Genomic DNA, 26,079 nt, shown 5'->3' with positions numbered 1-26,079 from the left:
GTGAATGGCTTTCATGTATTAAGAATTATTCACACTTGGGAGTATGTCCACAAAACTAGTTTCCTTGTAGAGGAGTTTCACCGTACCTCGAACAAGGTTAAGAACATCTAATCAAGAGTAAGGTGTTTTTTCCCTTAAAAAAAAAAACACTGTAAAGTATGCCGTTTTTAACTAAAAGATTGACCAATCCAGGTCTTCCTCCGAAGCATGCATGTGAAGCTTTTTTGAATGACCCTCTACTGTATATGAAAACCTTTTTTGGGTTGCTACTTCCAAGCTCAACAAACTACCACTACTGCGGTCAATTGCTTACTGTGTTGGCTTACCAACGCAGAAGGGCAGAGTTCAGAGTCAAGTCTTTGTCGCCATGTGCGTGTTTTGCATGTCAAGCTTGTTTGAACGATGAGCATATGAGCCTGGTATAGCAGTGGCACTGTCATCCACTCGTTAGATTGTCAACAGTTTAAAGATACACGGTTGGAATCCATGTCTTGGCCATCCTCTACAGAGTTAGCATATTTGGCAAGGCTTTATTTAAACAACCAAGTATAGTAAGGCTTTTTTTACCACTGTGGTCAACCGGTGACTGTCAGGTTACCATCGGAGTGGTGCAGTGTTCAAGTCCAGGTCTTGTCCAAGGTCTGCAGGGTTTGTATATCAGAGTTTTTCTGAGCGAGCAAGTTATGTAAAGGCCTTTTGGGTTGTTACTTATGAGCTTGGTTATAACAGTACCACAGAGGTACACAGGTAGGGCACCAGCTCACCAGTCGTAAGATGCAGGTTTCGAATCCATGTCTTGGCCTTTGTTGCAAGTACAGATAGGCTTTTTCTCATGTTCATGTATAGCAAAGCATTTTTAGCTAAAAAATACAATCATGTATAGCATGGGGCTTTTAACCCCCCAAAAATACAAGCATCTTTAGAAAGGCGTTTTTAGCCCAACAAAAACGACCAAGTATCGTAAGTCATTTGTAGCCCCCCAAAAAAAAAAACATGTACAGTAAGGCGTTTTCAGCCTAAAAAAAAGACCATGCCTAGCAAGCCGTTTTTAGCCGGCAAAACAACGCCCATGCATAGTCAGCCGTTTTTCGCTGCCAAAAATTCATCATGTATCGTAAGGCATTTTGAGTAAAAAAAAAATATATATATATAAAGGTGTTTTTAACAACAACAAAATAATTCAAAAAGCATTTACAGTAAGATATAAATGAAAAATTAACCATCTCAAGTAAAACATTTTTAACCCCACCGCCAAACCCCAGGTATAGTCAGGCGTTTTAACCAGGAAAAAAAATCGGATGCATCGGATGCCGTTTTTTGCCGAAATAAAACCAATCATGCATACTTAGCTGTTTCAGCACAAATAAAATCCACAGTGAACACTCAGCCATTTTTAGCCGAAAAAAAAACCCGAACATTTATTGGAAACTGTTTTTATCCCAATAAATGGCCATGTATAGCAAAGGATTTTACCCGAAGAAGAAACGGCCATGTATTGTCAGCCGGGTTTTTCCCCCCAAAAAACCCAAGATCATCTGTAGAACGCACGTAAAGGACAGAGTTGTAAGCCCGAAAAAAAGAATATCATGAATAGTAAGGCATTTTTAGCTAAAAAAAAAACATGCACAGCAAGGCATTTTAGCCTGAAAAAAAACCATGAAAAGTAAAGCTCAATAAAATAACCAATGTATAGTAAGGCGTTTTTAGCCCCCCAAAAAAACCACCATGTATACCATTTTTAACCCAAAAAAACATGTATAGTATGCAGCTGGAAAAGAAATTTATACTGGAAAAGACAATGTATGCTAAGGCAGTTTTAGCTCGAAACAAACGACTGCGTGTCACAAGGTGTTTTCAGCCCGAGAACAAAAAGGCATGTATAGTGAGGCATTTTTAGCCCGAAAAAAAAACGGCCATCTACAGTATAGTATGGCATTTTTACCAGAATAAAACGACTATGTGAAAAGACCATTTAGTGTAAGGCATTTTTGCCAAAAATAATGACCATGTAAAGTAAGGCATTTTTGGCACAAAACAACACCCATGTAAAGTAAGAAAGAAAAGTATGGATACGTTTTTAGCCCGAAAAAAACATCCCTCCTCTCAAGAAAAACGTATTTTAAGGCATTTTAAACAGACAAAAATTATAGTAAGCCCTCTTTAAATGGCAAAAATATTTACCAAAAACCAACTACATGTACTGTATACTTCGTCGTTCCAGCTGAAAAAAATGACCAAGGATGGCAAAGCGTTTCAGCCGAATAAAAATTGACCATATATCATCAGCCCTTTTTAACCGTTTTGCACACACACACGCGCGCGCGCACACACAAAAAGTTGTGCCAATAATTGGACAATTCTTCAAAAAGATGTTTCAAACTGTCACATAAAGAAAAAAAAAGTATCACGCTGTGAATTAAACTTTTATGGAGAATTTTGCTCATCCGCAGAAAATGAAAAAGTGTCCTTGAGAGTTTTGAAAGGCACTTATAAATAAAATGTATTATTACTATTATTTCACTTCACTAGTTTCAGGTACGTAGAAGTTAGCATCTCGTGTGATGCTATAGTACAGAAAGCAACAGGCTAAAAAGAAAGCTGCAACAAGTACACTGACTATAACAGGAGCCACCTTCACATATCATATCCTTTGGTCTTTAGTGTAGCACAGCTAATTATGGCTCACTAATCGGCTGGGAGAGGCACTGGGGAAGCTGTCTTCGAACTGTCTTAGAGTGACCCCCTGTGGCCAAGACAGCCACACGTGAAGGAGCGGAACCCATTTATTTTATGTGACGATCACGAATTCAAATTCCACTGAAGCATCACGACTGGAGGGTTCACAATCTTTTGTTTATTTATTTTTTTTGCCAATTAATATAATGTGCACATAGGGCTGTCACGAAATTCAGTAATAGCACACATACAGCTGCTGGACGGTGGTAAGTGTCTTCGCGACAGGTGTTCGCCCTTCCTCCTCTTACTCTGCATTTGGATCAAAACACCCCGATACATGTTTGAAGAATGACTGATACTATATTTGTTCGCCGTCGCATCTTTGGCATTATTCATTGTGTGATTCAGAGAAGCGCGGTAAAGGCTGTCACGCTTGCATCCTGTTGATCTCACACATGCTGTCAGAGGACACTGTGGAGACAAAGACGTTGAGTAGTGGCGTGAAGCCACACCACGCTGTGTCCTTTTTTCATATTACCGGTGATGACAGTGCAGTGTGACATTCATGTTTATCAGGTCAAAACACCGATGTTTTGACTCAAGCTCTCCATCATGATAATCACATTTGAATGCAGGGGAGTTGCTTGACAGATTAAATACTGTCAGCTTTTGAGTAAATGTCATGCTTTGATGTGTACATTCTAGTGCGGAGATTGCGGACCAGTCAGACTTTAGTTCGCTGACGAAGCCTCTTGGATAGGAGGCGAAACGTCCGAAACCTTCAAATTTGTACAGATGACGGCTGAAGAAACCTTCTCATCGATGGACCACTCCTGTACGACTGAGAGCTTACACACACACACACACACACACACACACACACACACACACACACACACACACACACACACACACACACACACACATACATACATACATACATACATACATACATATATAAATAAATATAAATATAAATCCTCGTCTCACCCACAATGGGTGGTGTCTGTCCCCCATTTCTAGCTCGGGTCCGCTACCAGCGGCCCGGAAGCTTGAGGGTTCTGCGCAGTATCCGTGCTGTTCCCAGCACTGCACTTTTCTGGACCGAGATATCCGATGTTGTTCCCGGGATCTGTTGCAACCACTCGTCGAGTTTGGGGGTCACTGCCGCGAGTGCTCCGACCACCACAGGCACGACTGTCACCTTTACACCTTCCAGGCTCTCTCCAGCTCCTCTCTGTGCCCTTGGTATTTCTCCATTTTCTCATGTTCCTTCTTTCTGATGTTTCCATCACTCGGGACCGCTACATCCACGACAACGCTTTCCTTTTCCCTTTATCTATGACCACGATATCTGGTTGGTTGGCCATTACCATCTTGTCAGTCTGTATCTGGAAGTCCCACAGGATCTTTGCTCGGTCATTATCTACTACCTTTGAAGGTGTTTCCCATTTTGACCTTGGGGTTTCCAGTCCATACTCCGCACAGATGTTTCGGTAGACTATGCCAGCCACCTGGTTATGGCGCTCCATGTAGGCTTTCCCTGCCAGCATCTTACACCCTTCAGTTATGTGTTGGATTGTCTCAGGTGCCTCTTTGCACAACCTACACCTTGGGTCTTGCCTGGTCTGGTATGTCCCTGCCTCTATGGCTCTGGTGTTCAGGGCCTGCCCTTGAGCAGCCAGGATGAGTGCCTCTGTGCTGTCCTTGAGGCCAGCCCTCTCTAGCCACTGATAGGACTTCTTGAGATCAGCCACTTCAGTTATGGTTCGGTGGTACATCCCGTGTAGGGGCTTTTCCTCCCATGATTGTCCCTCTTCCAGCACCTCATCCTCTGACTGGATGTTTTGTGCTCATTTTCTCTGCCCCAAGTGGGATTCGAACCCTCATCTCCTAAACCGATGCCTTATCAACTGAGCTATCCAGCCGCTATATATATCAATCTATATATATATATAGATATATATATATGGTCGCGTGACCAAGTCGCGTGACACATAAATGAGTTGTTTATAATAAACATTGAATGTTTTAGAATGTGCATATATAAATAGTCTTATCACCCTTGTTCTGCTAGGTGATTTCAATGCTCATGTGGGCAATGACAGTTAATGGGTTTATCTTGATCGTTCGTCCCTGGCTCATCACTTCTACGGGTGGTGATGGCAGAGGATGGATAAATCAGCAGGAAGCTAGGTGTTGGACAGAAAGTTTAACCTTGAAGACAGCGGAGTCATTGTGGGAGGTCGGCCGAGGAGGAAGCAGGAAGGGAGAGAGCGAGAGAGAGAGAGAAAGAGAGAGAGAGAGAGAGAGAGAGAGAGAGAGAGAGAGAGAGAGAGAGAGACGGACTGGGAGAGCATTTATATGACTGACAGGGTGTGACGCAATAGGATGTGACGTAATGGGATATAACATCATGTAAAGGAAGGCAGGATGACGTATCAGGAAGTCCAAACCAAAACGAAATGATGCAAAAAGATGTTTAAAGGTGTTCGTATAGCGAATTACCCCAACAACAGTGAGACCTGGAGGGGCGTGATTGGGAGGAACGGACCCGATCAGAACCCGAGTGGTGTTTTGTTATTGGACTTCCCTGCTCGACACGGATTGTCTATAACAAACACCTTATTCAAACATAAGGGTGTCCATATGTGCACGTGGCACCAGGTCACCCTTGGTCGCAGTTCGATGACTGACTTTGGAGTTGTATCATCGGATTGACGGCCGCATGTGTTTGACACTCGAGTGAAGAGAGGGCGGAGCTGTGAACTGATCACCACCTGGTGGTGAGTTGGCTCCGTTGGTGGGGGAAGATGCCAGTCCGGCCTGGCAGACCCAAATGTGTTGTGAGAGTTTGTTGGGCACATCTGCCAGAATCCCCTGTCAGAAGGAGTTTCAACTCCCACCTCCGGCAGAACGTTTCACATGTCCCGGGGAAGTGTGGGACATTGAGTCCAAATGGACCATGTTCTGTACCTCCCTTGCTGAGGCGGCCAATCGGAGTTGTGGCCGTAAGGTGGTTGTTGCTTGTCGTGGCGGCAACCCCCGTACTCGCTGGTGGACACCAGTAGTAAGGGATGCCGTCGAGCTGAAGTAGTCCTATCGGGCCTATATGGCCTGTGGGACCCCTGAGATAGGTATCGATCAGCCAAGTTGAATGCTGCCTCTGTGGTCGCCGAGCATGGGAAGAGTTCGGTGAGGCCATGGAAGCCGACTTCCGGACCACTTCGAGGAAGTTCTGGTGCACCATCCGGCGTCTCGGGAGGGGAATGCAGTGCACCACTAACACTGTGTACAGTGAGGATGGGGAACTGCTGACCTCGACTCGGGACGTTGTGAGCCGATGGGCAGAGTACTTTGAAGACCTCCTCAACTCCATCAACACGCCTTCCTTGGAGGAAGCAGTGTCTGGGGACTCTGAGATGGGCTCTCCGATCTCTGTGGTTGAAGTCACTGATGTGTATGGCAGCCTGAGGCTGTTTTCAAACTATAGAGGGATCACATTCCTCAGCCTTTCTGGTAAGGTCTATTCAGGGGTTTTAGAGGGGTGGGTCCGTCAGGAAGTCGAGCCTCAGATTGAGGAGGAGCAGTAGTTGGTTGCCACGTTTCTAAATGACTAGAACTTGTGATTATTTTAGTTGCACCACCACATCTTTTTGCAGGGCTGGGATGGTGGCTGGTGTCTATCTGTGCGTAACATTGCCACTAGGCTCGAGACAACTTTCGTTGACTTTGACACAAATTTATACCAGTAGCATTTTGAGTTTTATTTGCAACTGAAAACTTTGTCGATTCCAATCTCTTTTTTTCCCTTTGCTCTCGAGTTCTTGGCAACATGACCACATATGCTCACCACACTGCAGTCTGTTTCACATTAGAATGTTGTTTGGATTTGAGATGTGTCTGATGCCACACCAGGAATCAGTTGTTGGTGACATCACTGGCCCTGCCTGAGACCACCAATTTAAAGGGAAGAAAAACATTTCCGCTACATTAACATTTAGTACGCAGTGTTAGCAGTTTTAGACTAAGTGCACACGATTGCTACATGTATCTGCTGTACTTTGGGTTTGCGTTTCCATCACTCGATGAACCCTGCGGAGACCAGAAATTGAGGCAGACATATTTTTTCAATGTGGCATCTGATGATGTCCGGATTCTCCACAGTAACAAGTTCTGAGAGACACTCAAGCTTCAGAAGCCCCGGTCCTCCGCCTGGGTGCAATATTTACATACAATGAATTAGTATGAGAGACACTTTTATAAACACACAATCACACACAATCACACACACACTTAACAAGACTTTAGAAAAGCACTGTGGCATTAAATCAACAAGAGGAACATGAGGCGATGAGTTTATTTGATGAAAACTTTGAACTGTGTACATTTGCATAAAATATCTGACTTGTGCTCTTCTCAATATCCTTCCCATGATCCCTTTTTCTATTCCCCCCCTTTGTGCACATTCAGTCCTTTGTGTGTCCTACATTTTCTTAAAAAAAATTACATGCAATATTGGAAAGTCTCGGCCAAAATACATTTCAGAAATTGTCCACATTCATTATGAAAAATGTACCATAATACTTTCATGATAAACAGTTGTGTTTGTGTGTCTGTTAGCAACGGCAGTGTGGTTCTTTGTAACGAAGGCATTCTCACTACTTTGGGAGAAGAAATGGTCATTATAATTATCTTTATGTTTATAAAAAGGTGTTCTGTAAGCAAAATCAACAAATGGAAAATGAAACTACCTTAAAATCAGGACTTTGAAATGTAAACGTTGGGGTGAAAACGTATGTCTGGTATACTGAAAAGAGGTGCTCTTGAGATATAATCTATCCTGCATTGCATTGAGTGGTGAAGTTTCTGATATTTTGCCTTCATAAATAAATATCAGCGCCTTGATCTACACAATCAAAACCGCCAATCCCCTTGTACAGTAACCCCCCACCCCCTCCCGCTTCAATGAAAAAAAACTAACTTTAGACAAGAGATTTTCTCCTCCTAGGACTACTCTTGTGTTGTGGAACCAAACCACAAACCTCCAACCCCCCTCATTTTAATTCTAACCATGTCCTTTATTCTCTGCTCCTCTAGTAACACCCTGTCAGATCTGTCAGCAGCATGTCCACATAAGCAGAAGAGAAGAAGTCGAACACTGTATGAGACCTACTGAGGGCTCTGTTTATGAAGCCTCAGCAGGAACTCGCGCGCTAAATCTGTATCATCATGTCACATGCAGAATGTTCATACAGTGTCTGTAGGACTTTCTCATGAGCTGGACAACACCGTACTGTAATTCCAGTTTATTTCACATCACTAGAGTTCAATATACTGAGTTTGGCAGCATACGTGATTATGCTGTTCTTCAGCATATATATATATATATATATATATATATATATACAGTAAAGTCTCATTATATCGATATTCAAGGGAGTCCGAAAAAATATCGATATAACCGGGACTATCGATATATCCGACCCTGTTTGCATGTAATTTTCTCTGTGCGTGCATAGAAATAGTATCGATATAACCGGGACTATCGATATATCCGATATCGATATAACGAGACTTTACTGTATATATATATATCTGTCTTGTTGTGCCGGTCCCAAGCCCGGATAAATACAGAGGGTTGTGTCAGGCGTAAGAAATTTTGCCAAAACAAATATGTGAATCGAACCTCTGAATCCCATACCAGATCGGTCGAGGTCCGGGTTAACAACGGCCGCCATTGGTACTGTTGACCTTCAGGGTGCCAGTGGAAAATGGACTACTGTTGGTCGAAGAAGGAGAGGAGGGATGTGTGCCCGGAGGAAAAGAGAGAAATGGAACGCCAAGAGTAGAACTAAGAGTAGGAACTTTGAAGAAAAAAAAATGAGAAAGAACAAAAAAATAGAGTTCAGGATGATCGTACAGCATGTAGCGTGTACTCAGAGTTCGGTGAGTGTGGCAGTGGGAAGGGGCAGGCTGGGCAGGGCTGGGAGGGAGTTGAGTCTCCGGACTGCCTGGTGGCAGAAACTGTCCTTGAGCCTGCTGGTCTTGGCTCGGAGACTCTGCAGTCTCCTACCCGATGGCAGCAGGCTGAAGAGGCTGTGGGAGGGGTGTGTGGGATCGCCAGCGATCCTGATGGCTCTGCGGGTGAGGCAGGTGTTGTAGATGTCCTGAAGGGGGGGGAGAGAGACACCGATGATCTTCTCAGCTGTCCTCACGATGCACTGCAGAGTCTTACGGCAGGACACGGTGCAGGCGCAGTACCACACGGTGATACAGCTGGTCAGGATGCTCTCGATGGTACCGCGGTAGAAGGAGGTCGTGATGGGGGTCGGGGCTCCAACTCTTTTAAGCTTGCGGAGGAAGTACATGCGCTGGTGGGATCTCTTGGTGATTGATGCCGTGTTGTGGCTCCAGGACAGGTCTTCGGATATGTGCACTCCCAGGAACTTGGTGCTGCTCACTCTCTCCACTGCAGCACCGTCTATGGTTAGTGGAGCATGCTGGGGGCGCACTCTCCTGAAGTCCACAACAATCTCCTTCGTCTTCTCCACATTCAGACGGAGATTGTTGTCCTTGCACCACGTGGCCAGGCGGCTGACCTCGTCCCTGTAGGCTGTCTCGTCGTCGTTGTTGATGAGGCCCACCACAGTCGTGTCATCCGCAAACTTTATGAAGAGGTTGGAGCTGGGTGATGATGGTGAGCAGTCGTGCGTGAGCAGAGTGAAGAGGAGGGGGCTCAGCACACACCCCTGGGGGTCCCTGTGTTCAGCGTGATGGTGCTGGAAGTGTTGTCGCCAACTCTGACTGCCTGTGGTCTCCCCGTCAGGAAGTCCAGCAGCCAGTTGCACAGGGAGGTGCTGATCCCCAGTTTGCTCAGTTTATCGGTGAGCTGTTGGGGGATGATTGTGTTGAATGCTGAGCTGAAGTCGATGAATAGCATTCTGACGTAGGAGTCTCTGGTCTCCAGGTGGGTGAGCGCTGTGTGGAGAGCAGTGGAGATGGCATCATCGGTAGAGCGGTTGGGCTGATATGCAAACTGGAAGGGGTCATGGCTGGGCAACCAAGTAACCGATTACAACGGCTATGTGAAGTACCACCTGAAAGTCTCATGGAAACTGTGAATGCAGCACTGAGGGCGATCCCGACCGGAACGATCACGGAAACCAATGAGCTGATATACACCTCAGCATCAGTGATCCTAGAGATGCTTGGCTATAAGAGCAACCGTGAGAGCCACAAGATTCATTACCCACCATGGAATAGACGGTTGGAGGCGAAGATAAAGGTGGCTCGAAAAGATGTGAGTCAATTGACGGAGACCCAGAGAGGTGTGAATAAAAGGCCAATACCCAAGAGGCAGATAACCATGCCTGAAGCACTCTAAACTGCCAAACAAAGGCTCCAGGCCTTGTCCAGTCGCCTAAAGAGGTACACGAAAGAGAATGAGGCCAGAAGAATAAACAGGCTGTTCGCAACACAACCTGCGAAAGTGTACGCTCAGCGGCAGGGTTCTAACAGAAGAGCAGATCCTCCAAGGTTGGAAACTGAAAGATACTGGAAAGGCATATGGGAGAAAGAGGTCGCACGTAACAGCAGTACACAATGGCTGGTAACTCTGAAAGAGGAGCACAGCAACCTCCCTGAACCGAACCCAGTTACCATCACAGACATACAAGAAAGAGTCTCAGGTATGAAAAAATGGATGGCACCAGGCCCGGATATGGTCCACACCTACTGGCTAAAGAAACTCACAGCACTCCACGAGCGCCTATCAGCACAAAAACCAGTTGCTGATGGATGGGAGTCACCCAGGATGGCTAACCGAAGGGCGAACAATCTTGATCATGAAGGATTACTCAAAGGGTACAGTTCCTTCAAACTATCGGCCAATAACCTGTCTCTCCACAACCTGGAAGCTCATGTCAGGCATCATTGCGGCTAAGATAAGTGGACACATGGATCAATACATGAGCAAAGCACAGATAGGCATTGGTGCAGATACTAGAGATGCCAAACATCAGCTGCTGGTTGACAGAACAGTCGCACAAGACTGCAGGTCACGACATACCAACCTGTGCACTGCCTGGATTGATTACAAGAAAGCATATGACTCGATGCCACACACATGGATCACTGAATGCTTGGAGTTGTATAAGGTCAACAGGACCATGAGAGCCATCATTGCAAACTCAATGAGAATGTCAAAAACCACACTTGAAGCCAATGGCAAGCCACTAACGCAAGTGTCCATCAAATGTGGCATATACCAAGGTGATATCAGCCAAATAATCACCAAGACCGCCTCAGAAATGGAGCTACAATCAGTCACCTCCTCTACATGGATGACATAAAGCTGTATGCTAAGAGCGAAAGGGACATAGACTCCCTGATCCACACAACCAGGATATACAGCAGTGACATCGGGATGTCATTCGGGCTGGAGAAATGTAGTCAGATGGTGACTAAGAGGGGCAAGGTAGTCCACACTGAAGGGGTCTCACTCCCTGAAGGAACGATAGCAGACATTGAAAACAGCTACAAGTACCTCGGTATACCACAGGCCAATGGCAACCTCGAACTACCAACAAGGAAAGCGGCTACGACCAAATACCTCCAGTGGGTGAGGCAAGTCCTCAGAAGCCAGCTCAATGGCAAGAACAAGACCCGGGCAATAGACAGCTGTTCCCAGCCAGTGATTAGATACCCTGCAGGAATAACAAGGTAGCCAAAGGAAGAGATTCAGACCACGGATGTTATAAAGGCTGATATAATAATTCAATTGAAGAATAGGACATGTTGCCACTAATGGGCACCACTCTTTCAACTCTGAGTAATCTTCACTTACAAACAACCACAAATAGCAACACATTAAAGAAAGCTGAAAGTTTCTCGTCCTGTTAAAATAGAGGCTGGCAATCAGTGGTGCTTTCAGGCATGGGAGCCCCCCACCCCAAACCCCAAAAAAGGCATGTGAAATGGTTTTCTACTGTGTAATCATTGGCAATTGTATGGGAAATTTGAACCCCATTGTGAAGTTGGAGAAGAGAAGTCGAGTGATGCACCATCCTTCACTCAGGGAATGTGTTACACAGCAAATGTAAACTGAATCATCACCCCAATGACGTAGTGCTGAGCGATCCGGTGAAGATAATTTTTCTATGGACTAATTCGTTACAAACGACCTGCAGTTTCCAATAACAAAGTGTGGAAAACGAACAGGGTGGTCTCCAATATTCCCCCTATACTGTGCGTGGGCGAATTATGCACTGCTCTCACCGTGAAGCAGCTGCATATAGCACCTAAAAAAAATTCTAATCTGGACTGTTGTTGCATTTTGCATTTTAATATTCGCTTCATAAAAAACTGAAAAGTTGATTTGGCAGGTATTTAATACGTAATGGGAAGAAAAATGTGTAAAGGAGACCAGAAATTGTAAAAGTGTAGGCGCATTTTCTACTCTACTCTTTCTTTCTTTCTTTTCCTCTTCCTTTCATAACTTTGCTGTGTCACAATTTGCGAGGTCGTGGATGGTTGTGGATTCCAAAATAGCAGGCAGGAGGGAGAAGCAGGGTGTATTTGACAAATTGTATTAAAATAAAGTCAGCAGGAACAAAATCTCAAACATTAAAGTCATCCGAACAGAAAAGTACAAACTATCAAAGAAAACCATGAGTAAAAATCTGCCGAGATGAAACAAACCTGACAGTGTGAAACAAACACAATGACCCGACACCGAATGGTCGTGCCGGCAGTCCTTTCAACTGCCACTGATTGAAACGACCAACACCTGTGCAGCTGCAGTGCCACCCGTTGGTCGCCAACCGAAACATGACATGCTGCTGTGAAATGTACATTTCTCCACAGCGACACAAATAAAGGTACATACATCCAATACATTATAGGCTGAAGGCTGTACCATGTCACATCATCTCTTATGTCTCAGAACTTCCCGAAGTCTCCTGTTTGGTTAATTTTAGCAACCGTAGACTCAGTCCTCTTGGAAGCTCCACTACAGCGATATTGATGTCGATACAATTTACGAATAACATCACCTCGGTGTAGGGCTTTGATTGGATTGGATTAGCCTTTATTAGTCTCACAGTGGAGAAATTTACATTTCACAGCAGCAATGTTATGAAAGGAAGAGGAAAGAAAAGACATACGTAGAAAAACAAAATACAGGAGCTGATGTAAAGGCAGCCAGTCTTGCGGCGCCATCTTGAAGTCAAAACAACAACAAAACAAAATGTAATTATTTGACCAACGTCTGGTGTTGGCTTAGTTTAGACGAGTGCAGTAGATGCTAACTGTTACGCCTGAAAGACTTGTTCAGAATATTTACAATGAAAACATGGCTGATAAAATGGCTCAGCAGGGTTGAAAATGAACAAATACTGAAATTAGTTTAAGAAGGAAGCCTGGTAGGTGAATCGTTAGCACGCCGGCTTCACAGTGCAGAGGTTGCGAGTTCAAAACCTGCTTCGGCCTCCCTGTGTGTGCCCCGCAACCCTAGTGAGGCTTAAGTGGCTCAAATGATGGGTGGATGGAAATGAATAGAATCTTTGGGTTGTCAATGCATGTAAATTCTACCTGATTTCCAGACTGTTCACAAAAACAAGCGAAGTACGAGCAAGCATGAGTGTTGACAAATGATGCTGGCATAACTTGTTCCAGTCTTGCGTGACCATGTGATTGACTTCTGCTTGGAGGGACTGCTCATAAAAGTCACTCGTTGTAAAGTTAAGTGTCTAATATCCACAAACACAGCCTGCTTTCATGATAAAACGAACGAGGGGTCAGTGAGGTCAAATGAAGGCAAGCATACCACTCTCTGCACGGTGTTTTACAAAGATTCCACCGCATAGAGCTATATTTTACGTCTTAAGACTTGCGAAGGGGGTAGTGTTGTTTTTGAGTTGTTGACGATTCCTGACGTGATGTCACGTCAGGAACGCCCCTGACCAAGTAAGTGACACACAATGCATTTTGGGTACTTTGTTTGGTCTGAAAACATCGTGTTGATCCGTGTCGATGGTGAAATTAGAAGGAAAACATAAATAATGCGATGGTGAATTGTTGTGTGTTGCACCAAGACTACTATTTGATACTAGTTGACACAAATTCCCAGCAGACAAATCAGCCCATTTCCAACTGAGCTCGTGCGCCATCTTGTGCGTTTTCTGGGACGCTACATTGGAGTCCAGACGCCTCGAAATGATACGGAAGAACTTCTTTAATCGATTGCAAACATGTATGCTTTCCTCTTCAGAACTATTTGAATCATATTCATAACTGGATGAGTAACAAGAAAGCATGTTCTGCGAATCTGAAGCCATCGTTTTGATTCCAGAGCAAGGCAAGACGTTCAGGCGTGACGTCACGAACAAGGGGGCGGGACCTTCTGAAACTCGCCATTTTCGAGGTCATTTTGAAGTAGTTTTGGGACACTTTAACTCAGTCATTTTTATTGGTATTTTGCATTTGATTAAAAATATGCGTGTTTTGGACATTTTAGATGCTATAAAACGTTTGTCTGATGTCAGTTAGGAAACAAAAAAGTGGTGTCGGTTGTCCTTTAATTATCTTGTCTTTTTCTATGCAAATGGTAAGCATGTTTTACTCACAATTTATCTACTAAAGAATTTTTGTCCAGAGCTTTGACACCCTAAGAAAGGAACTGTGATTTGTTGTGGTCCTGCGCTAATTTGATTTTGTTTAAAGGTAAACTCTACAGTGTGGCTCAGCACCTCGAAATCGATCCGTCACAAGGCGTTGTTGAACGATTGAGTGTGAATTTTAGACCACTTGCTCTCTAAATATGTCTGACTTGAATATCAATCACACATGACTTTTTAATTTACCAGCAGATTTTGACATTTATGTAGCATATGTCACACTGCTACAGAATGTTGCGACAGGTCGTAAAGCAGCGGTGACGTCACGACCGCAGGTAGACTAAGATGGTGGCACAATAAACACGTTGACAAAGCAACTCTCCTCCTCTCATTCCTCCGGACACAACATTGGCGACGAAGATGGACTTCTACACAGCTCCCCTCCCCTCGTTTCTCGCGCTCCCCGGTGAGCCACCAGTCCCGTGGTCCCGCTGGTATGACTCGTTTACGACGTATCTGACGGCGACCGGACTAAACGAGGCAAGCGAAGCACGCCGAACGGCTATGCTAATACACAGTTTAGGTAGTGAGGGGCAGCGCATTTTTCGCTCTCTTGGACCCGCGAAGACATACGGGGATTGTGTCACTTTATTGGCCCGACATTTCGCCCCACCTCAGGGCGTGATTGTCCGGCGGATTGCCTTCCGTCAACGACGGCAACGAACAGGCGAGTCGGTACACCACTACGTTGCCGACTTGCGGTGTTTAGCGGGCCTCTGTAAATTCGGCCGCTTGGAGGAGGAAATGATTAGGGATCAACTCGCCGAGCACACGATTGATCCCAAACTACGGGAGAAACTGTTATTGTCCCCTGACGACCTCCCACTATCGAAGGCTGTGGAGATGGCGTTCCAATTGGAGAACGCAGCACAACTAACGGCTCGGCTTGTGAACCCACCCACACCTTCACACTCTCCCGCATTGGCACAGATTGTTGCTCCAACCTCGCCACTCCCAGAAGCCACCGCCACCTACGACTCCACCTCTACATACGACGGTGCAGAGATAAATGTGGCCAGACGTCAAGGGGCCGATGCACGCACGCCTTGTGCCAACTGTGGGTCAGCCTCACACCCCACACGTGCGCCCACTTGCAGAGCCACCGGACAACGATGCCAACGCTGCGGGAAGATGAATCATTTCGCAAGGATGTGCCGCTCTGCTCCCACCTTCACTTACGACCGTACCGAGATAAATGTCGTCAGACATCAACGGGCCAACACACGCAGACCTTGTGCCAACTGTGGGTCTGCCTGGCACCCCACACGCGCGCCAACTTGCAAAGCCATTGGACAGAGATGCCAGCACTGCGGAAGGAGGAACCACTTCGCCAGGATGTGCCGCTCTGCTCCCACGTCAACATACCCGCCACGCCGCTCACCAGACCAGCCGAGGCGAACCACCATCCACTGCGTGGGCTCGCGCGCCAAGCCATTCAAGTGGTGCACAGTGGAACTGGATGGAGTGAGTTTACCACTCCTGCTCGACACGGCAGCCTCCAGGTCACTGTTGAACGTGTCCACAGTTCGACGGCTATTTCCTCATCTCCAGATCGAGGCCAACGCTGAGGACTTGTTTGGCTATGGCCAAACTAAGATTGGTATGGTGGGCACTGCCACCTTCACAGTGCGCTATGGCTCGAGGACTCTTCCCCCCTTCACCTTCCAAATATCCCGTCATGGCGCCAACCTCTTGGGCTTGGACTTGTTTTGTGCACTCGGCTTTTCCATCTCTGACAATGCGGGTGCCACAATTCACCCCCAGGCCAACGGGGGTGGAGAAAGCTCCAACCAAGCAGACGGCCTGCCCTACTCTTCCTCAGCCAGCAGAGGGCCCAACGAGAAGCGCCGGACGAAGCAACGCACACTTACTGTGTCGGACTGGGTCCGCATTCGCCGGCCGTGCTGCTCTCACAAATTGGACTCATTCTGGACAGCACCAGTCCAGATTACCGCCCAAAGCGGACCGACCACCTTCTGTCTGGCTGACGGGTCGCGTTGGCATGCCAGCCGCCTAAGGAGAGTGGCGGCACCGACCCCCTCGAACGACTTCTCAAGCAAAGACTACTGAGGTCCTGTCACACATCAGAAAACACCGATGGGACGCCTCGAAGAGCGTCGTGAACCAGCCGTGCCCGTGGGGCCAGAGCCTCGGCCTGCTCGCGTTCGCCTTTGCCCTTTGGTAATTTGGACAATTATCACATATTTTGAATATTCAGACCCTAGCCAGTGCTTAGCCTATCGCGTGGCAGAATAACCCACACGGCTAAGCAGGGAAACCGGCAGTCTACCCGGTTTCCCTTGTTACAAAGTGTTTTTGGTTCCTTCAGAGAGGGGGGGTAAATGTAGCATATGTCACACTGCTACAGAATGTTGCGACAGGTCGTAAAGCAGCGGTGACGTCACGACCGCAGGTAGACTAAGATGGTGGCACAATAAACACGTTGACAAAGCAACTCTCCTCCTCTCATTCCTCCGGACACAACAATTTATTCAACAAGTGAACAAACAGATGATCAGAGGTCAGGAAGTTCTCCTGTAATGTAAGTAGGGCGCATTATGAGATCAGTATTTTGCAAATCGTCAAAGAACTTTTCAAATGAGTTTTAAAACCTGAACTCACAAAATTGTCAACAATAAACTGAGGAGACTATGCAGAAAAAAAATAGTTATCGGTCAATTTTTTCAAAAGACAAATCTTACCTATCATAATTTCACGATGAATATACAGAGGGTTGTGTCAGGAAGGGCATCCGACGTAAACGCTTGGTCAAAACTAACATGCGAATCAAACCTCTGAAGATGGAGGACACTGATTCGCTGTGGTGACCCCTTGAAGGGAAAAGCCCAAAGGAAAAGAAGAAATAGTACTTAAAATTGTTTTTAATTCCTTCTGCAAGACTTCTCGGGAACAAAGTCACAAAATGGGTTGCTGATAAACGTTTAGTTGGTGGTGGTGGTCGATGATAAACGTTTAATCCATCCATTCTGTGGCAGTACTTTTTAATTCTATGACCTTGTGAATCGAGCCCCCTTCCTAAAAGTATTGCATTATTTATCCTCATGTAGTTGAATCAGGAAATGGGGGTAGGAATGACTTTGACGTTGATGACCACTAGATGTCACCAAATATTTACATAAACTGCACCTATCAATAGACAGTCATGTTATAGAAATTAAGATTTTTGAGAAGCGGGGTAAAAAAAAAATGCAATTTATTTTTTTTTAAAAGTGATAAAAACAGTTAAGAAGTCTCAAAGCACATATCACCAGTACGAATAAGTCCACCAATCAGAGATTAGATGTGCCTTAAAATATTGCAATATTTGCGGTTAAAAATACAAAACTCGATAGAAAAAAAGTGGATCATATTTGCACAAAACTGTGACTGGCACATAAGTCGCTCATGTACTGCGAGCAAGATAGGACTTTGCGTCATCCAGTCTCACCTTCACAAATGAGTGCCAAAAAGACATTTATAAAAGAACATCAGAGCAGCGGAAAAGGATTTGCGTTATTGCCTCGTCAGGTCATAGTCTTCGAATGTTACGCTTGCTCTGAGCACTTCCTGGAAGCAGCGCGCCTTTTTTGCGACGGCCTATCGATTGGCTGCCGCATTCTTTGGAGCCATGGAAAGCACACAAGCATGCTGTGCAAAACTGGAACGCACAATCGGCTCTGGTGCAAACACCCTCGCCTTTCACAACTTGACACTTTGCAGGATGTTGACAGCGAGGGCAATGCCTGAGGCACTCGTCGTTGAAGAGGGTTTTGGCAACCTGAACGGAACAGGACATGATCATCAACATTTTTGGGGGGGGGTCACGGGGTTCAAATCATACTTGATGTATATTTACTGCGTTTAAAAAATATTTCATGTCAAAATCTAAACTACAATAGAACAAGCAGGAAATGCACCTCTAAGAACGCGTCCCGTTTGCTGCTGCCCAATGATGAAGTGCTGTATTGTAAAGGAGTTATAGCGCGGTTTCCAGATTGTGGGGTGCAGTAAGTGGAGCTTCTAGACTGGGCCTGCACAGTTATGAAGGGTGATCTTTTCAGCAGGGCCAATCTTGTTTCAGCATGAGCAGCGTGGACCGTGCCGGCAATCTGAAAAAGGTCAACATTAATTCAACAAGTATTTATATAGTATTTAAAAGAAACTTTTTTTAAAAAAGCACCCCAGGAAGAAAGACATAATGTCATGGGATTGTCACAATATAGTTTTTTACTCTTGGATAAAAACAGGTGGACATCGCTGATTAATTATTGTTCCATTAACCGGAACAATATAACCACACATATAAGATACTGTATTGTACAGGAGATTTTTGACCCTTTTACACATCAAACTTTTTTTAAAGGTTTTAAATTTTGTGAAAGCCTGTTACATTTTTTGCTGTGTAACCCCGATTGTTGAAAATTGCTCGTACTGTTCCTCTACCTCTTGAGCAGCTTTTACAGCGCTGCGGTAAATTTCTCTCTTCAAGTGAGCATGCTTGTCCTGTCGGACGATTTCATTCCAGTCCCTAGACACCAGACCACATCTGCAAAAACAAATAGGTAAACCAGTACACCTGTTATTTCATTTCAGAATGCCATATTGATATTTGTTTCAATGCATTGTTAAAAAATTAACCAAAGCTAACTCAGCGAGCAATTATTTAAAAACAATTCAGCTTTTCAATTATTCTTGATGTGCAAATTCCTACCAGCCGAAAATGCCAATTGTAAGCTGAAATATCTATGGCAGAGGTCTTGAATAGACAGCGCATTTGGGGGCTGCAGGATGACATTTAGCGACTCTCTACATGACATTGGGTTTTTGTAGTGTGCTCCTCACCATTTTGCTGAGCCGTTGCCTTTTTTGTTTTGAATTACTGACTAACCATAGCTCGGGCTTTACGATAACTTGTGGCAAAAACACAATTCTGGAGTGTCGCGAAGAAGCAAAAAATACCTTGTTAGCCAGTCGCGTTTGCGTTGTTTTCTAAATCTTCCTTGAAGCGAAAGTTGGGGCTAACAACCAATTTCAGCACAGAAACCCCAACATGTCTTGAATGAACAGAATGTTACGGTGCTCAAGAAATCCAATATCAGGAGGCAAGTGGACACGTTGAGGAGTATGCAAAGTACCAGGGAGGTGACATGGAGGCTCGAGTCAAAGGTCTTGGTGTGGGGAACCATTAACTCATTCACTGCCATTCCCGAATTTATTTGGCAATTGAAAAGCATGACGTGTAGCGCCATTCACAAATTTGTTCAGGTTTTTGCTTTTCTTGCCAGTCAAGTGCTGATCAGACCTCTGGCAATTTCCCTTCCTCAAGGAAGCAGCAATTGCCTATTGTACAGTCACCCCCATTTCAAGCTCAGATAACTCCAGACCCATATAACTTGGGAATTAACTTTTTTTCCGATAATAGAAGAGAGTCTAAGGTTTCTTACCCCGCGTCGAATGTTTTTGTAGTCCTAAAATTCAATATTCCGTGGGTCCTGCAATTTGAGTGAAAATGACAAAAACCCTGGCACTGGAGTGGACACATTTTGTTGTGAACTGCCAGTAAATTTGGGGTTAGGTGAACCCATTTTGAATAAAGAAAATATGACGCAACCAGACAAACTATCAATACGGCATATGTGGATGCCACATACAGTACATTGAGTGCTTGAGTGCCATACATACATTTTATGCACAAAGTGAAATTGCAAGTTTTTAAAAGGAAGCCATCCATGCTGGCACCAGAATGTAAAAGTCAATTCCAGGAATTACAAAACAACCCGGAATTCGCCCGATGACACGTAGAAAGCATTTATCGCTCGATAACTGAGAAGAAAAGTTCTGACCTGTGGACACATTCAGCAGATAGGTGACTGAATATGACAGCCAGGATGTGCTTGAGGTTCCTCTTTCTCAGCTCCGTTAATACGTCCACCTTGCCCACGCCCATCTTGCGCCCAATCAGCCCCGCCAAGGGCGTGTTTGTCCCAAACACGACGGAAGTCTCAGCAAGAGCTGCCGTGACCCTCAGCTCCTCTTTTAGGCTTGGACTTTGGCCGGCAAAGATCTGGGCCTTCTGCTCACACAAACTATGTATGAGCTGTAAAGCAGGTGTCAATGAGAGCTTGGTTGCCTTGAAGGGTGTTACGTTGGAATTGACCGATGTCCTACTGGAAGGTGTGACGCCATCGCGTTTGGTCGTGGTTTCACTCAGAGGAGTTTTAAAACCTCGCTCCGCCGATGCCGGCTCACCAGATGCTGCGTTGCTACATTTCAGAGAAAGAACCCGGCGAGGGCTATCTCGGACGAAAACCTCATTGTCTTTGCAAGTGCTGCTGCGGCGCTGAACACATTGATGCTTTCTGTCCGATGGGTCTTCGTCAGACAATGAGCCGCCTTCTTTCAGAGTGGAAAGTCGGTGCTGTCGTTGCAAACGGGAAGTCCGTTTTGCATCAATCACTTTGGGGGTTTCGGAGGTTCCTTTGGAGGTAGAACGCAGCAACTCTTGGAACGAGCCATCGTGGTCGACATAAGAGTCTTGGGATTTATCAAGCGAGCTGAAGCCACTGTCTTCACACGGAGACCTACGGCAGGTTCAGGAAGGCTCTCAAATGACTTTGTTGAGAAGTAAAATTCAGAGCTGACAACACAAGTACAGATGACACGCATCATGATTTTCAAACAAAGAGAACGCATACCTGATACATTTTGGCGTATACGAGGATGACGGTGTGCACAAGACGTTGGATGATTCGTAAAGGTCACTTGTGGGATTGTTAACTGGGGATGGAGGGTTTTCCTTGTTCGATTCCGGCAGGAATTTGCTTAAACACGGTGCTTGTGTGTTAAGTTGATCAGAGGCATGAAAGCGCTGACTGAAATCATCCACGAGTGAAATTCGTCTCTCCGTACCGTTGCTGTCACCCAAGTTTGGGGTACCATCCTCAAGAGTGGAGGTCCGTCCCTGAGTGAAGAGCACGCGACGCTCCCGACCACATAACGGGAAATCCCGCTCCAAATCAAAAGGGCTGGTGTCAACAGCATCGAAGGGCACACCGAGCGAACGGTCGGACCTAAGCGACGACTCCTTCGTTCTGGCACATGGAGACTTTGCGCTGTCACTCTTGACGTATTTAGCAGCATTGCACAGAGCAAGTCTATGTCGCAGTGAGACGAAGCTCTTGGAAACTTTAGGAGTTTCACACCCGCTCAGAGTGGAGCATCGCCGAGTCCCCTTATAGTCTTTGTGCCGAGATCTGATGCTACTCCTTTCCTGAGGAGTGACAGAAAGTCTGACATTGTCTTTCGGTGTGTCACTGAGGTCTGTTGAAGCCAAAGATCTGCAAGAGTCAAATCCACCGACGCGATGTGGACTGCGGAATAAACCCGAGTAACCACTGTCAAAACACTCATGACACTGTTGGCCTTTGCAGCCATCATGGTGGACATTGGACTCGGGGGTATACTGCATTTTTGACCTCCTGTTCGCCCCCACAGTGCCCTGAAGACAACAAAAAATGACATTCAAACAACTCGAAGCCAAGTGAGACATAAACATGCAAACTGAATTGGGAATTTCTCCATTGTGAGACTAATAAAGGTTATCTAATCTTATCGCCGCAGCTTGACTTTCAAGAGAAAGGTTAAGGTCCAATTCAAAATCATTTGAAAAAAACTCTACTCTACATGCTGAAAAACTCATGGTCTCGCTGCCAAATAACCCGTTTCAAGGTAACCTCCATCACTTTGAATAAGCACACAGTTCAGACAAAGGTTAACAACAGTACACTTGTGAGACAGGTTGAGAAACGTAGTTGTTGACTTTCGTCATTAGACACTTCAGCCCTTCATATGAAACACGAGATTGTTTCATCCGCCTAAAATTGGGTTACTGTATCACAATGTAGAATGCATTTTTGTTCCAGTGCATTTTTCCTCCATGTGAGTATTGCCACTTTGGAATGCAGCATTAGCAAGGTGGTGATACCATGACCTCATGTGTTTACGTACACATTTGTTTCACTGAGGAAACTATGTATTAACATATGCGTGTGAAAGAAGTATTGGAATTCGGATGGGGTTTTTTTTTTGTGATTTTGTGTGAAGGATCTAAGAAATCGTTTTAAAAAGCGATATTCAACTGCTGCCCGTTTGTATTCAACATTTTGGAACAGGGGTCACCAATGTGGTGCCCTCATGGAGCGCTCCAATGACTAAATAAGTAGCCCGCGTGCCTATTGCAAAAGTAGCTCACCGGTAATGATATACCGTGCCTCTCCAGTAAAATTGAAAAAGCAATAATTTTGAAATTACACCACTTGCATATACTGTACAACATAATGTGTGGCCAATTGATTTTGATCTGTTTTGCACGTAGTTTTTAGAAATTATTAATGTGAAGAGTGTCTTCTCAGAAATGTATATCGTACCACGTGAAGGTAGTTGGAGTAAAAGTATTTCAAAAGTTCGCGCCGGTAGCCCTCAGCATCAATCAGCAGTCAGGAAGTACACATCATCGGTTTCAAAACGTTTGGTGGCCCCTGCGGTTGAGAGAATGTCAAACTAAGTTCACTTACGAAGGTAACAGACCATCTTTAAAGTTTACCTGTGGATCCCAATCTTTCTGGGAGTGGGCAAGTGTATGCGGAGCCAACGCAACCAATTAAGCCGTTAAACTGGGGCTTATGAGAAACGACTGCGCGGTGTCGACGTCAAACCTGCGACACAATACTGATCCCGGACTTGAGCAGCGAGATACATTTCATGGAACCGATGTTGCGATTTCATTGTGCTTTATATATTCCATGCAACCCAGAGGTTTATTGCAGCAGAGACCGAGTCAAGCCAAATCTATAGAATCACATTTTTTTACGTCGACGGAATTGAATGAGGGTGAAAGGTAAAAACCAAACAAACAAGCACTTACTCTAAAATACCACAAAGGTACCACAGCCGGGATACTTCAGATCTTAGTTGACACCAGGTGCCCTTGCTGCACCCAAGTACATTTTGGCAAACATTGCAACTTGTGTTCAAGCTTGCCACGTTTTCAAATTTTGGAGCCCAATGGGGCTCGTGTCACGTGTTTCCGCCTCTCGGTCAGCTGGTCTTTCGCTCGCTGTCGCCATTGAAATGGTCTTCAATTGTTAAACAACGGTGGGTGGTAACTTTTGAAGGAAATAATTATTTAACCGTGACGTGAAAATTAGTTCAATGGAAGATGAAACAGTTATTTCCGAATTCTCTGTGTATCATCTCATTTCCCGTCTTGTAGATATGTTTGAATTGCATTTAGTATTTTTATTACAATTCTATTTCCTGAATACATTTTTTTATTTTATACTTGGATCGATTTTTCGCTTTTAACGTGTTTTAAATGTATGTCTTGTTGAACAGCTTGCGTGAATAAATGAAAGTTTGACAATTTTGGGTCTGACGGAAATATGTTTCCACACATTGGGAAATCACACCCTGACGCCATCTGATGACGTGAGCCTCGTCGTCCCGTTTCTACGGGCAACGGTTCAAACACCGCTCTGTATCACACCATTCCCGGAATCCAAGTGTAGAGGATTAACAACCAAAATTGGGTTCTATAACGATCAATACAACTCTATTGATCGTTTTGGTCTTTGAGATAGCTCTAAAAACGATTCGCTTAGATTCTAAAAGGATTTCTGTTTTTTTCTTTATTCACCTTTGTGAGGAATAAAGTGCATAGTCATGAGTGCGGCTTCCCTTTTTCAAAGTCCTTTCACTTCCTCTGACTGCACGTCCGGAAAGATCCCAGTGGAGCACCTGGAATATGATTACATTGACAAATGCAAGGATGCCAAATACTTGGAAAAAATCCTTATATTACTCAGGTAATTGCAAATGGGAATATTCAAAACAATTATTTCCATCAAAATTGTCATTTTACGATGGACAGAGAATAACCCACTTAACATTGTTTATTAGGATTGTCCTAGTGTATTGTATAATATTTTGTTTCATCTAGTTAACCAAAATGCGACAAGGATGGTAATTGCGTTTTTTGTTTACTGTTTGCAATGTATTTCTTTTGATATGTTCTGATATCATTGTCATTGTTATGCATACTGTGATATTTCTTTTATTTATTTATTCTGTATTCTATATCGGTTGTTGTGAGCCACAGCCTGAACGTACACAACGCTAGCTGTCTGCGTCACGAATACAACCACAACAAATGACTCCCTGCAAAGATGATTTAAAAAAACTCACAGTATTAACTTAACCGGTGCACCAAATTGCTCCATTATAAAAAATCATCAACATATAACTAGAATGAATCCCAAGAGATCGACCATTAACAAATGTATTTATATCCAGGTCTGGCAAGGAGGGTATTTATCCTCATCTGATAGAGTTCTGTGAGAATCACCTGGAGAAATTGAATCCTCGAAGCCGAGCTCTTAGGAAGGAAAATCCTGTTACTAATTCCTCCAGCCTTTCAGCAGACGAGTGGAGTCATATTGCAGATGAGTTGAGGGTGCACTATATTACTTAATCAATTATCAATGTGTGTTGTATCAGGAACACATTACTCAAAAACTTTGATTTTGCAGATTTGGCAAGATGAAGCCAAAGTGACAGAGGCTTCCCTTCAAAATCAGTTGATGTTCGACGGTGATGTGAATCAAAACATCCCACCTGTAAGAGGGTCCAATTGCTCTCTTCCCTTCAGCCAAGTAGTCTTGCTTCCTTCTAGCTACAGAATCATTTACATAATTTGCTCGATTCTATAACATGTTTGTTTGTTTGTTTTTAACTAGGCACAGATTTCATCTTGTAAACAAAAGCGTGTCAGGCCACGAGATTATCGAGAATGGGACAAGTGAGTGTCTGTCTTGAAAAATTAAACAAACAAACAAAAAGATGAAAAAAACATATTTTTCATATTTTTCCTTAACATCGTCTAGGTTTGATGTGGAGAAAGAATGTCAGCGAATCGATGGGGATGTTCTTCAAAATGACCAGCCTGTCATGAAAAATGTGCATCCCGCAACTCAAGTGGACCCTTCACGTAATTCAATTCAATGTTATTTGTACAGTGCCAGATGCATTGAATGTTGCAACTCTACTAACATCCAAATGGTCTCACCAAATACATCCAGTGCTGACAGCAGAGGTGAGACATCTTCTGGCAGAGCGTGAAAAAGACAAAGGAAATGAAGCTTTCAGAGCAAATGATTATGAGGAGGCAATTGCGTACTACTCCAGGTCAGACTTTTCAACTGTTGCTTCTATGCTGGACCAGCGCCTCCCTGAAGATATATTGTGATGCCGTTGTATCATCTGATCAAAGGAGCATCGCCATTCTGCCCTCAGTGGTGGCCTACAATAACAGAGCCCAAGCAGGGATCAAACTCAAACAATGGGAAAGGGCCATGAATGACTGCCACACTGTATTGGAACTTGAACCCTGCAATGTGAAAGGTACGGTTTCAAATATATTTTTAATATTGCAGTGTGGAGCTTCTCACAGTGAAATATTTATGGGAATTTTGATGGTGATAGTTTATTTTGAAAAATAATTGAACATGACATATGAACCCCCGGGGCCCCCCCCTGCATCTTGAGGCACCAATTTGCTTTTGAGCACTACAGTGGACCGCCTCACTGAAAAAAAAAAATCCTCTATAACCAAAACAATAGTCATAAGAATGAATAATGTATCTCCTCTCCAGCTTTGCTTCGCCGCGCC

General features: G+C 44.6%; 1 protein-coding gene and 1 pseudogene across 2 annotated transcripts; one reads left to right on the top strand and one right to left on the bottom strand.

The window, feature by feature from the left end:
• The first annotated feature begins 9,727 nt into the window (after nt 1–9,727).
• Nucleotides 9,728–12,665, top strand: LOC148896142 (uncharacterized; annotated as a pseudogene).
• A 4,212-nt stretch (nt 12,666–16,877) lies between these two features.
• On the bottom strand, nt 16,878–23,653 carry fbxo43 (F-box protein 43). 2 transcript variants are annotated; one of them, XM_088999483.1, is made up of 6 exons: nt 23,278–23,653; nt 21,050–21,852; nt 20,198–20,935; nt 18,798–18,900; nt 18,272–18,463; nt 16,878–18,132 (listed from the first exon to the last, which is right to left on the bottom strand). In XM_088999483.1, exons 2-6 carry the CDS (start codon nt 21,820–21,822, stop codon nt 17,884–17,886), a joined length of 2,055 nt encoding a protein of 684 aa, XP_088855609.1. In that variant the 5' UTR covers nt 21,823–21,852; nt 23,278–23,653; the 3' UTR covers nt 16,878–17,883. The 2 variants fall into 2 exon arrangements, with proteins under 2 accessions (XP_088855609.1, XP_088855608.1); XM_088999482.1 differs by lacking the exon at nt 23,278–23,653 and adding an exon at nt 22,781–23,069.
• Between the last annotated feature and the right edge of the window lie 2,426 nt (nt 23,654–26,079).

Source organism: Hippocampus bargibanti, linkage group LG06 (genome assembly GCF_051943395.1).
Source record: "Hippocampus bargibanti isolate YZ-2025 linkage group LG06, ASM5194339v1, whole genome shotgun sequence".
NCBI classification, from domain to species: Eukaryota; Metazoa; Chordata; class Actinopteri; order Syngnathiformes; family Syngnathidae; genus Hippocampus; species Hippocampus bargibanti.
The sequence above is the reverse complement of the archived record's forward strand: the minus strand, read 5'-3'. Positions and strand labels throughout refer to the sequence as shown.